The sequence below is a fragment of the Pholis gunnellus genome, assembly GCF_910591455.1.
Source record: "Pholis gunnellus genome assembly, chromosome: 3".
Classification (NCBI taxonomy): Eukaryota; Metazoa; Chordata; class Actinopteri; order Perciformes; family Pholidae; genus Pholis; species Pholis gunnellus.
Genome location: NC_136529.1, coordinates 16,897,079 through 16,910,038, shown reverse-complemented (window position 1 = coordinate 16,910,038; position 12,960 = coordinate 16,897,079). Strand labels below are relative to the sequence as shown.

At 40.7% G+C, this 12,960-nt stretch overlaps 1 protein-coding gene across 1 annotated transcript; it reads right to left on the bottom strand.

Moving 5' to 3' along the window:
• Positions 1-297: 297 nt before the first annotated feature.
• LOC306713985 (LIM domain and actin-binding protein 1-like) lies at positions 298-11,842 on the bottom strand. The gene is made up of 10 exons (XM_079183855.1): positions 11,771-11,842; positions 8,649-8,780; positions 8,319-8,367; positions 4,828-5,244; positions 2,858-2,912; positions 2,524-2,621; positions 2,270-2,348; positions 2,099-2,130; positions 1,817-1,950; positions 298-1,676 (listed from the first exon to the last, which is right to left on the bottom strand). The coding sequence occupies exons 2-10, from the start codon at positions 8,765-8,767 to the stop codon at positions 599-601; spliced, it is 2,061 nt and encodes a 686-aa protein (XP_079039981.1). The 5' UTR covers positions 8,768-8,780; positions 11,771-11,842; the 3' UTR covers positions 298-598.
• Between the last annotated feature and the right edge of the window lie 1,118 nt (positions 11,843-12,960).

Genomic DNA, 12,960 nt, shown 5'->3' with positions numbered 1-12,960 from the left:
AGAAGTAGTAATTGCGGTTTGCTAAACCCTAATCCTGAGCATTGTCGTTCAGGTTCTGTTTTGCTTTTTCTTCAATTTACTATTTAAATTGAGGCAATATGTAAAAGTCCAAACTCCAAAAGGCCAAGACATTTACCCTCTAAACACCTCTTAAAAATAAAGTACTGGTGTGTGCTTTTTGGTATAAGATACTTAGATATTGTACACATAAAATCTGCCATTAATAAGCACTTAAAGTGCTGCATAAGGTTTAATGATTTTTGGACAAGCCACCTGCGAATAAAACGCCACTGATGGTGCATATAATTATTTTATTAAGAGATGATTTAATTTAACAGATGCCAACTTTCCAGTATAATCAGGAGTAATATAAAAGCTGAATTAGATGTACAGTATAATTAAAATATACCAAAAAAATCAAATATTTGTACTTAAACAATTACAGGCAGTTATTGCAATATATATGCACATACACACACCTATTACACATTTTTGAAACCTCTCCTATAACACTAGAAAATCTGGCAAAGCTACATTTGTGATCGACCTATAAACTGAGAAAGTGTGGTGGATGGACGTGACAGTAAGACTGTCTTTCCTATGAGTCAGAGTCCTCCTCCTCGTCTTCATAGTAGCGGTTCTTCTTGATTATATCCTCTGCAGTCAGCTCCTCTGCATCACTTCCTTCCTTGTCCTCCTCCCAGAAGCCCACATCCTGGGAGGCGCGGTTCTGTTTTGGCTGCAAAGGTGGAGAAGAGGACGGGGAGATTTCCGGGGAGATGCTTCTAAGAGATCCTTCTTCTACGGCCATCTTCTCTGCTGCTGCCTTTCCTCTCTTCTGTACTTGTTTGTCTCTTTCTTCCTGTTGCTCTGTCTCCATGTCCTCCTCTGAGGTGGCCTCGCTTTCCTTTGCTGCGTCTTGGCTCTGAATTTGAGGCATCGACTTCTCTTTTTTCTCCTGCGGTTTCTCCCGCTGAAGCTCCGGCTTGTTTTCCTTGGGTGGTTCTTCAGATGCGTTTTTTTCCTCGAATGACGCTCTCCATTCCAGCAGGGATTTGAGAGGGCGACGAGGTTCCCTGGGTCCCAGACTGTTTGCGGGGCTGGGTTTAGCTGCGACTGTAAAAGGCCGAATGCGCTCCTTTAGAGAAGAGCTCCTCCTCAGGCTCTTCAGTTCAGCTCGGTCTGAGCTCTGGAAGGATGATGGCGCCTCGTCCCCTGGGGGCCACTTGGCTCTCCACGGTCGGCCTGAAGAAACTCCCTCCGTGACTGGACTAAGTGGTGTCCCAGAGGGGTCTTCACCAGCTGAGGGAGGCCAGGCGATTTTCAGCCTGCGTTTCTCAGCAGACTCAAGCTTCTCACCAGACCTGGCGTGTGTCTGCACACGTGTCTCCAGTAAGGCAGTCAGGTCTGTCACCTTCACCTGTGGGGATGCTTCAACAGCTGGGGTCTCCTGTTTGTCTGCGATACTCTCAGCTGGACGCGCCACCACTGCGGGTTTTTCTTGTTCCTTTGGCTTCACCTCTTCCTCACCTTGGTCTCCATCGTCACGAGGCTCCCAAAGCTCCTTGTGAGGCCGATGGCCAAAGCCCTCATCGTAGTTGCCTTTAGCTTTAAACAGCTGGCTGAAATGGGGCTTGCAGTAGACGTTGCCATGCAGAGAGGCAAAACTCCCAAGACTTGAAATAGAGAGCAGCAAAGATATTATTCAGAAAATGTCCCATTCTGTGGTTCTTGAACAGGCAGCCACTGAGGAGGCATTTCAAAGTTCAAAGACATGACGTAAAATTCAGGGAATATGCAACAGTGCAAGACTAACCTGAGCGTTGTGCTGCAGTGAACACAGCGGAAGCAACCTTTGTGGTAGACATGCTGAAGAGCCATCAGTCTCTCCAGCGGGTACACAGTCTTTAGACAAGCAACGCACGTCTCCTTCACCGGTGGGCTGAACTTCTACACACACACACACACACACACACACACACACACACACACACACAACAGTAGTAACATATATCCATAATAAACAAGGGTTGAATTCAGACCATTCTCTTGATGATTCATGCATGTCTCCTGCTTGTTAGTGTGATGACAGACTCACCCTTGATGCTTTAGGTTGCTCACTGCTCTCCCCTGAAACAGACAAAAACAAAGTTATTTGAGTATATTAACACTGTAGTCGATGCTCTATTTCACACTTTATATTACATGTAATACTGTATCAAGAACATTAATTTTGGAACATGTCCTCAGAGAATCCACTAAGACTCACCATTGCACTCAGGTGCAGGATTCTGGTTCTGATTTACTGGTGCAGATGTTTTAGGAGCAGGCACCTGTGGGGTCAGACCCTGGAGGAGACACAAAGTGAAAGAAGAGAGGGAAACAAACACTTTTTTATTAAACACCCACTGACGGGTTTAAATTAAAACGTTTGAACATTTTCCCAACACTTTTATATTTCATTCATATTTTAGAGAGATTATGTTTTTGTAGTTAAATGTTTTGTTTTGAACATGAACTCACAGCGCGAGGGGTGCCTTGTTTAGAAACAGCAGCCTGGTATTTGGCCATCTTGTCCTTCATGGATGTGGAGTCCAGTACTCTGTCATGCACAGACAGACCTAAAGCAAAAGAGATAATCACACTTAATGCTTCAACTGTATTCTGCAGTAAACTCAGATGAAATCTATGGGTGCATTTTCCTGAAACAGCAAGAGATTGCTTTTCAGTTTGACAGTGCTATTCGTGATCCAGTTGTTGCACATACTATTGTGTTCCTAGAAACAAAACTGAGAAGTTGTGTGAGTAAAGGTCAGGCACTTTAATTATTCAAAAGGAAGTGTGTATTTGTCTTTACCACCATGTTGGTCCATGTCCTCTGATGAAGTACTGCGTATTGTTGTCCTGCCGCCCTGTAAGAGTAAAATGATCGTTGGAATCAGAGGTTCAGTTTGCAAAACTGGTGCTGTAAACTTGTATGCACGAAGTACACCAACACTGTTTCCTATCCCAGCTGTAGTTGATTGGATTCATCACTTGCCTCCCTATCTTCCAAACAAACTATTACTCTCATATTACATAAAACACAGACTCTTTGCATTTACATTTCTATGTCTGATTCAGAGTTAAGACCACCATACTGCTGTGATGTAGAGGCCGTAATAGATTTTTCTATTGCAATAAAGTGAACCTACATTGAAAATTGAATTTTACTTGTTAGTATTGTTTATTTCTATTACATGTTATTTCCCAGCAATGTATAGAATAGATGTTTACTGAAATAACATATTGTACTCGTGGTTCCGTTTATGTGTGATTAAATCCCAAAGGATACTATTCTAGCCTCTGTCGATTAGTGTAAAGGGCGATAGAGAGTCAGAACTGAATTATATATGAGACAAAGATATTCAGGTATTAAGGTTTAAGTACAAGTTTCACAGCCGGTATGTTCCCTACATGGATATCACAAGTCATCAGGACAGGTGTAAAAGCATCCCACACAGGTCAGCGTGTTGAGGAACATTGGCAGAACCTTCAGCTTGAAACAGATAGAAGAGATTAAGTGGTTGTGTTCTCATAAAAGTATAAACCCCCAGATTTCCAAATTAACTTCAAATATCTTCCGTTGTTTCGGATATTGTCCAGAATTATTCTTGACGCATTAACCTACAGTACTTGTGATCACTGAATAAGAAGAGATTCAACCTTTCCCGTCAGTATTGTGTTACAACACTCCTTCCTGTAAATGTTCACCAGTAACTTTTACACTTCTTCTTTCCTAATGGTGGCATTAGACATACTGTTCAGCAAATTTTAAAAACTGCAGTAAAAAGTATTCATTTTCGCTCAATTATTAATATTAATTTATGAAGTGGTGCGATGACTGCTGCACATATGACATAAAAACTGGGAAATCTAAAACTGGGTCTGTTAGATATCCAGAATATACACTGTGGCTAAAGGAAAATGAGATAAAGCCAGTGGCTCCTCAGAGCTGATCCTCTGAAGTAAGAAACAGCCCTGGGTCAGGAATGTTCCTGCATTCCTCTGTTATGGAAGGTAAAGAGTGGAGGGCTTGTTGTTTTGGGCTGAGAGGGAGAGAGAGACACAGAGAGAGAGAGAGTGGAAGGGGGAGACAGAAATGGGTGGGGGGAGAGACGGGCCTAAATCCAGGTGGCACAAGACTACTTCAGAAAATACAGGGAACAGAGAGAACTATGAGGGGTAAGACAATCTTCAACACATAACTGTGATTAGCACTGAGAATTTAGGGCCAAGGAAGGGAGCGTGGCTTTAACTAACGAGTGACTTCTTTTCTCTCTTCAACATGTGTTAACTAATTACATAGTCCCAGACTCACAATAGAAATAACATTACTAATCCCTGTGTTCAGTTTAGTTTAGTATCGGTTACTTTTAGTTTGCTGTCGGGCGGGATAATTAGTGCATAGCAAGCCTTGTAAATTAGGATCAAAGTGGTTACGAGTTCCTTTAAAGTTGGTAATTAAAGCAGCTTCAGGTTATGCAACATAAAGTCAACCACATGTGAAAAACATTCTCCCTTTTTGTCTAAAGAAGGGTTCAGAAAATGTGTTTTACAGGGCTGACCAACACCAGTAATCCCAGCCATTAACATTGTGGTTACAGTTAATGCCTGAGAAACATGGCCAATAGATGCACAGCTGGCAAAGCTGGCAACAACAAGAGACTAGGAGCCTCATGCACAAAGAATTCATGCAAACAAATGTGATCTCAATTAATAAATTGAAATCACATTTCTTAATGTGTGAGATGTATGAGAAGAGAAAAGGATCTGATCTGTCTGTACCTTGCTCATGGTATTCTCTCCCCTCTCGAACTTCATCTTCAGGTTGGTCAGTGGCACTCTGGGTTTTTCGTAAGAGGCACGGGGGCTGGTTGGGACTTGCCCATCAAGCTTTCCGGGTCTTTCATGGTGGGTCAGCTCATCCCTGTCCATCCCTCTCTGATCTTCACCTTCGGATGCTTCTGGAGCTGCTGCGGGCTTCAGGACACGACTGGCTGGTCGCTGATCGGTCGGCAGGCCGGGGCTCTTTAACGGAGGACAAGGCTCGGTGATAGAAGCAGGCCTGGCCAGAGCAGGAGGCCTGCAGTGAGTGCTGGACTGGCTAGGAGGTGGGACAGAAGAAGGCTTCTGTGGCTCCCAGTGCTTCTTCAGAGCACTGATGTTGCCTAACCGCAGTGAGGGGGATGCACTCTCAGCAGACTGTGAGCAAGACAAGAAGAGATTCAAAATTAAAAAGGGAAAAGGATTTCACAAACACTGCCAAAACAGCGCAACAGTATACTTTCAGTTCTTCTTCTTTTCCTTCTGTTCACGGGCTGAATTATACAAGTATTTCCATTTGGCAACAAACACAGCACAGCTCAAAGCCCTATTCAGCACGATGGAATAAAGGAAATGCCAGAATCCGAGCTCGGCTTCACTGACAGATTAGCTGAACAGCTGTTTAAAGTTGGTCCAGGAAGTTGATAGTTTTGCTGAAGGCAACAACTGGCTCAAGATGGATATGGCTGAGCTGAGCATGCAGGCAGACTTTTTTTCAGCTGCATTCCTTTCCACATGACAACTTCACCTTTCCCCAAAAACACTGAGGAGGGCTCTGTTCACCACTCAGCCATTCATGACAATAAAACATGCTGAGCAGCAAACAGAACAACAGGAGGCACACTACTGCCGTGTGACCTCTGGGAACTTCCTTACATATAAAAGAGGAATGACACGTGGAAGAAAGAGGATGTGGACATGTGAATAAATCTCTCTCATAGAAGTAAACTAATCCGCTAATAAATATTAGAAACAAGCCTCCATGCTGAGGTCAGGTCAGTGGGAAAGATTAAAACATTATTATATTATAAAAAACACAAAATATTGTTTGACTCAATTTAAAAATGATTTGAAATGAGAAACAAACAAAAACACTCAATTAGTCCCGAAAAGACTTAACTACATAGCGTATGAGTACATCAAACTAAATCTGGTGCATCTACAAGTAAGTTATATGAACATGCACAAACAAAGACAAACAGATAAAGAAGAAAGAATTAAGAACATAAGAATAAAGTTACTGAACAAAAGGGACAAAAAGCCCAAAGTGCACAAGAAAACGCACAATTACTGTCTTTGTGAGGCAAGTCCAGGGTGAGCGGAGAGAACTGGACAGTGACAAGATTGTTCCCGTTTTTAAGCAAAAAGACAAAAAGAGAAACCTCTGTGAATGCGTTGCATTACCCAAACGAGGTGTAACCACAACTTGACAGCAAGGAATGTGAGAGTCCTTTGGTTGGTCCTTCTTTTACAAGTCAGTTTTTTGAACGACAGAGATCTCCCAGATGTTTGCAGCTAGACAAAGTCTGCTCGTTAGAGCTCGTTGCCCCTTTAACACCAGAACAGAGAATGAAAGAGAGAGCCAGAATAACCAGGAAACCAGAGCAGGAAATGATACATTCAGGGAAAAGTTAACTCTTTGTTCGCTGTGTGTCGGCTTTGATATTTTTCCACTCACAAAGTATATCTGAAGATAATGGCACTTCAAAATCTCTCATTCATACAGAAGGAACAAAGGTTTAAGATAACGCAAAACAATTCCACAAAAGATGCAATACAAACATTGAGCCGAGACAGAGTTTTATACAGAATTTTACCACGACTCAGAACTCAGATACAGGGAGGTTGTAAAATACAAGCTCCAATGACACTGATCAGGGCAGCGTTACAATATTACAAGCAAAATGTTTGGAATTTCTCTTGGGGGGCCATAGATTTATCAGCTTTAAAAGTATTCACAAACTATTTTTAACTATACAGACTAAAATGTGGAATCTCTTTGTTTCACACAAGTTAGAATTTTCTGCAAATGCATCCTGTTGAAGCCGGAGATTTATCTGACTTGATTGATGGGAGTGTTAAAGCCAACAGAGAAGCATAAAAAGGAGATAAAACACGCTGTAGAAGTGTGAGAGCACCCCTACAATTCACTCATAGATAAAGGCGCCTTGAATCTTCCAACATATTTCTTACTGAGGACATACAAACTAACAAAATCCTGGAAAGACAGCACTGTAACAAACCAAAGTTATTCGTTATTAGTACGAGTGATGTCCAAAAACGTCATAATAATCAATAATAGGAAGGCCAATATTTTTTTTATATTTTAAAACATGTTTAATGCTGTATCTAGGTTATTTATCTAAAGAACTAATGGTTTCATTGTCATGTTTGAAAAGTCCCCCCTCCCCCAACTCCCAACTCCCCCTCTCACACCCACACACACACACACACACACACAGAGACAGACAGATGGTCTTTTGCGCTGCTCATTCAAACTTGTGTTATCCTTGAATATTTTAACTGGGCTCCCGTACCCCTGTACCAGTGGCATCAGCTCATTTCCATACATACTATTGGTTCCTGAGAATGATTACAAACTATGAATTAAATCACACTAAAATTTCTATAAAAAAAAGGACATGACAACCTGAATTTACGCAGAGAAATATGCCTTCAGAGCATCTTTTAAGTTCTATTCTTTACATGCTGCATGTGGTTACGCAGGAAAGGTTCTTTCACAGATAGTACATTCATAGCAAGTTTCTACTGGAGTAAAAAACACAAACAAAGCCTTCTTGTCATTGTCATTACCAGACAGATTGTTAAACAAAGACTACAGGAGCTTACAATCTTTCAAAGCAGCTGGCTCACACAGACAATGGCCACTTTTCATGCATACAGTATACATTCACAGCAATATTACCTTATATTTCCTCATGATATGAGCTGGGCAGTTACTCATTTAACCTCAGTCCTGCTTAGTTTATGCGTCTTTCACGCTGACAAAGCAGCTCACCTACAGTTGGAGCTACAAAGAGCATTTCAAGGGGATTACACTGAAGTAGGATTATGGGTTTGATAGCCTGCCCATCTCAACAAGTGGCCTATGAGAGGTCCGCCAAGACAAGACATATTGCCCAGACAGTGTGTTGGCATGGTGAGTGTGTGTGTGTGTGTGTGTGCAATAATTAGTTTAGCTCCACCAGCTACTGAGCAAATGAAGCAAGACATGCAGCATACACACACTTCATTTAAGCATGTAGTTTGCTAGGAGAGGCTTATCAAAATGCTGTAAGCGAGATGTATCATAGATTTAGATTTTAATGTGAGAAGCTTTGTCATTCGTATATCAAATTCAGGAACAGCTTTACAATGCTAGTTCACAAACCCCAAGAAATGTCTCTAAACTGACATAAAATGTCTCCATCATTCGTTACAGTTATACTTACTCCTTTTTTCTTCTTCTCGGTACTGGCCACCTCAGTAGCTCTCTGGTACCTGAGAAAGACAAGATGCAACACTGACCTCTGGTGACTCAAAACAAAACATCAAAACAAGAATCAAACAAGATTTTCATAAAGTTTTGATTTTAGTATTTTAGGTGTCATTTAGCTCACAGCTTGTTTAGAGACAGTTTTAGACATATTCTCTATTCCAACTGCCCAACGCCTTTTAAACATAATATTTGTAAGAACGCTGAGGGAACCGACATTCTCATGACCAGCAAGACCAAACACGAAAACCGAAAAAAAAAAGACTGAAAACCAGGTGTTACTCACTTGGAGAAGCGGTCAGCGATGCCATTGTTTTTCCCTCGGCCGCTGAGTGACAGCTCCTTCGCAGTGACACGCATGGACTGTGCCGCCCAGGACCGTCGATTGAATGGACCACTTTCCATCTCTGGCAGCTATCTAAAATACAAACACAACCTTATTACTACACCTATTGTAACTCTTCACCTCCAAATTATTCACCAAACCTTTACCGGAGAAAACTAAACTTCAGACATGACGTCACCTTCTGCTGAGCCCCATCCGGGATTTGAATTTGTTTGCATCTTGTACTCAGAAAATAAGATCGTCCTCTCCATCCCCTAGTCTGCATTTGTTCAGCAGTTTACTTTCCATCTGACTATAGAATCATCTGACATCTACAAGGTGTGGGTTAGGTGATTGAAACCGCCATTCTGAAAGTGCTGCATGGCAAAACAACTTAGATGTGTACCGACTCTTCAGTGGGTTAGTAGCAGAGTAGAGGACTTATCTGCTGTCTGAGATCACTGATTTGCTCGTTTGTAACATGATCTCCATCAGTTTCCCTCTTGCCACACCAAAACACGACCTGACATGCATACCAAAGAGTGGTCGACCGTGTTTATTATCATACAGTTATGCAAACCAGTCGACATGTTCAAACTTGCATTCCGGCCCGTGCCGCATGATTACAAGATGGAAACACAAGTGTGAGCACATTATCATTATGAAAGGATAACTCATCATAAGGGACGTTCACAAAAAACCAGAGGAAAGCAGTTCCCCACAACCGTACTGCATAACACACAGAGTATTTCTTTAACTTCACTCGAACAAACCTACACTTAAATAAGGGCGACAGACCGATCATGAGCCTGTTATGCAGTTTCTGTGTCTGGAGAGGACTGTCAGACCATGAATACTCCTTATAGCGCTCAGACAGTATATTACAACCATGTGTTTATATCACCACTGTCCGCAGCTGACTCAATAATCATTTCTCTCACTATCTGAGCCTTTTCACTCAGGTGCACCTATTAAGCTGAGATGCAAAGCGATACTGGTGACAAGTGAGGACTTTGGATTAAACTGAATTTCAATGTAAAACGTATTTTAAAAAACTGTTAAATGTTAAATGTGGCTGTATTACAGAGTTAGGCCTACCCGTTTAGATAAACACAATATGTAATAATATATAATTACTTTAATGTATTGGCAAGTGTTTTTTGGGCAGAAGCAAATATTAGTAAGACACAACACAATGATATTAAGAACGGTCTGTTGCTCAAGCACTTTTATTAGGTTCTTAATTCTGAATAGTTTGGGACTGTTTACTGTTGCTACAGGCTTTGAGGTCTGATGGGCAGTTTAGCTCCCCATGCCTTATTATTATTATTATTATTATTATTATTATTATTATTATTAAATGGGCTCCTGGGTTTTAAGCACAAAAGACTTGAACTTAATGGCCATGCTGAAATGATTTGTTAACTTCTCCTTCTCTACCTGTAAGTAGACCTGTAAGTCTGTTTGCAGGATATCAAGCCAGCATCTGCATGACAGGCAGACAGGGACACACCCTGAACAGGCCAGCAGTCCAGTAAAGGGAAAACACAATGGGAGTGAGGTTAGAGTCTTTTGCATATCCTCAAACAAAAAGAAAAGTGAGAACACATGAACTCCCTACAGAAATGACGTGTGTTGCGTATCAAAACTCAAGTTTATCTCGCTCATTCATCAGCGCACAAAGAGAAGAGCAGAGCTGAACAGGGCTGTCTGCTGAAAACCATTACACAGCAGGAAATGCTTCTGATTATTTTAAATAAGGAGTAGGGTGGGGTCATAGCATGCTTTTCCTGTATGTGAAAACAATAGTGCTTTACATTTTGATTCTCTTTTGTATTACCTGGTTTGGAAAACTAAGAGAAAAGACAATAAATTGCCTTCTGAAATTACCAATTTATCTCTAGGTCACAATTCAAATCACAAGAAAAACTGCACAAATCATTACACATTTCAATTTACATCTACGTGTGCAAAAACCTTTGCAAGTCCAAGAGATAGTAGATAGATTTGCATTTACACATTGGTTTTGTTGTGTTTGGTTAATGGTACTTATTCCATATAGGATTTAGAGGCATAGTTTTCAGTCCTACTAATAATGAGCATTTTATCATTTGTGTATGACAGCAGGTTAATTTAATATTTTATAAATTGCCACACTATCAGCTTCACATTGCACAAAGGATTATTTGCTTTACCTCCCCACGTCCTGGCGTGATGGCATTCATTTGGAGAGAATACTGACTGAAACGTAATGTAACAAAGGTGACAAAATGTAAACAAAGGTGGTCCTGTTTCAGCCAGTACACTGGAAGTGGTGCCTTACAACCACCAGAGGCTATCTGATATGCGCTTTTAAAATCAATGGAAACCACAGCATTTAACTTCATATCCGTCACTTGTTATCAGTGAAAGGTGGGTACTGACCTTTAACCCTCGCTTTAAGCCAAGTTTTCCTGAACAAGTAACCAGAACACAGTCAGATACAGTGTGACTCATGAGTAAGGAGGAGTCCGCATTGCTTAACGCATGATTGACCAAAGACGCAATTCTAAAAACCAAAAGCACAAAATCTGTTGTTTATATGGAAATAATTGAGTTTGAGCCGACGAATCATTACTGTATTAGACATACCGACTTGTGTTGAAACGGCAGCGTTTCTCAAAGGCCAACGTGTTATTTGGAATCGTTTAATTTCAGGTGTGTAACACGGTAAGCGCTGGTAGAGAACTTGCGTGACGTAAAAGCTAAACTGAAGTTATAGTTTTAGTATAGTGTTATAGTTATACAGTAGTTATAACATATACTTTCATTTATCATATTGTCACATGTACGTTGTATCTAGACTGAGGAATAAAAAGTGAAAACATAAGCCTACAATAACGAGGCAGCAGCTGGACTGGTTTGACATATTATCTCGATAGACAGCGAGTCCCCTGGAACCGCGAGTATGTGCACGATAAAAATCAATCTAAACAACAACAGGCTCGTTGAAATTTTCAAAATACATACAATTGGTATTTTTATAGCCCTGGCTCGAGTTATTTGCTCATATTTTCACGCCCTTGCTTCGAGTTGTAGCTTACCTGTGCGAACTTCCGTTGTCACTCTTTCTGTGAAACCTTGAGACACCTGACACTGGATGCCACCGCTGCGTCACCAACCGGTGAGGTGGAGTGAACAGAAAGGTGTCATGGGAGTGGAAGAGCTGGGTCATGTGCTTTTTGTTAACCAATGACCTTAGGCATTGCATTACCCCTACCTGGTACATTTATGCCGGTATGAGGGCTCGGGTGCGCCCCCCGCCCACCTATCCAAATTCCTGAGAACAGGCGAAACTCATTCAGTTTTCAAGTGAAAATAAATCTATTTTACTAGGTTAAATGAAAAGAAAGTAATCATAACGAACTGTATTTATATAAAATCTTTCATCAACAAAATGGAGCTCAAATTGTTATACAAAAAATGAGAAACAAACATTTAAAAATAGACTTCGGGTTCAGACATGCTCCTAAAGCAAAGATGACAATGTAGGGTGTGTAAGTGTCATTACTTTACAATAGACTGCATGTTGCCTGTATTACATTCCAACATTTCAACAATAGTAGGCTACCTTTGTGAGATCTTGCATTATTCAATGTAAATGTGAATACGAATAGGTAGTCACTGTTCATGGTGCATTGGATGTTTGTATTACATTTGCCTTCTAAATAAACCCAGCTGGGTGGTGTGAGAAGGGAGTTTTAATAGGCCCCATTGCACGCTATGATGAGCTCTATGCACACTAGTTAAGTGCACACACACACACACACACACACACAGACACACACCATTAGGCGTATTTATTTTACCAACAATGTGTTATTACAGTCGAATGAGTCACTTAGGCTATTGTGTTGGGAAGAGCTCTCTTAATTTGAAGAACTTTATAATGCCAAGAAGTTAAGTCAATGAAAGAGTGGCTTACGAATTAGTTTTTCAAATTCAAGGTTTCTCTGAATCTCCCACCAAAGGAACACACATCTGTCCAGTTTTATACATAACCTAATGAAACAATATGTTTGGTTACATATACGTAAACATAGAGACAGGGCCATTTTTGTCAAGTAACCCAAGCTGTTGCTTATTTAAAAACAACATGAATAAACATACTTCATTTACCTTTAGAAATCATTGATGTCATATATTATATGTTTTATAATATGATATTATATTTTTACACTGATAATAGTATTATAAACTGTCCACATCACTAAGACTTGACATTAATGTGTTA

Coding starts and splice junctions, on each gene's coding strand:
- LOC306713985 (XM_079183855.1), bottom strand. CDS start 8,767: ATGGAAAGTGGTCCATTCAATCGACGGTCCTGGGCGGCACAGTCCATG. Junction 8,368..8,648: donor ATCGCTGACCGCTTCTCCAA/GTGAGTAACACC, acceptor TGTCTTTCTCAG/GTACCAGAGAGCTACTGAGG. Junction 2,622..2,857: donor GGACATGGACCAACATGGTG/GTAAAGACAAAT, acceptor CTTTTGCTTTAG/GTCTGTCTGTGCATGACAGA.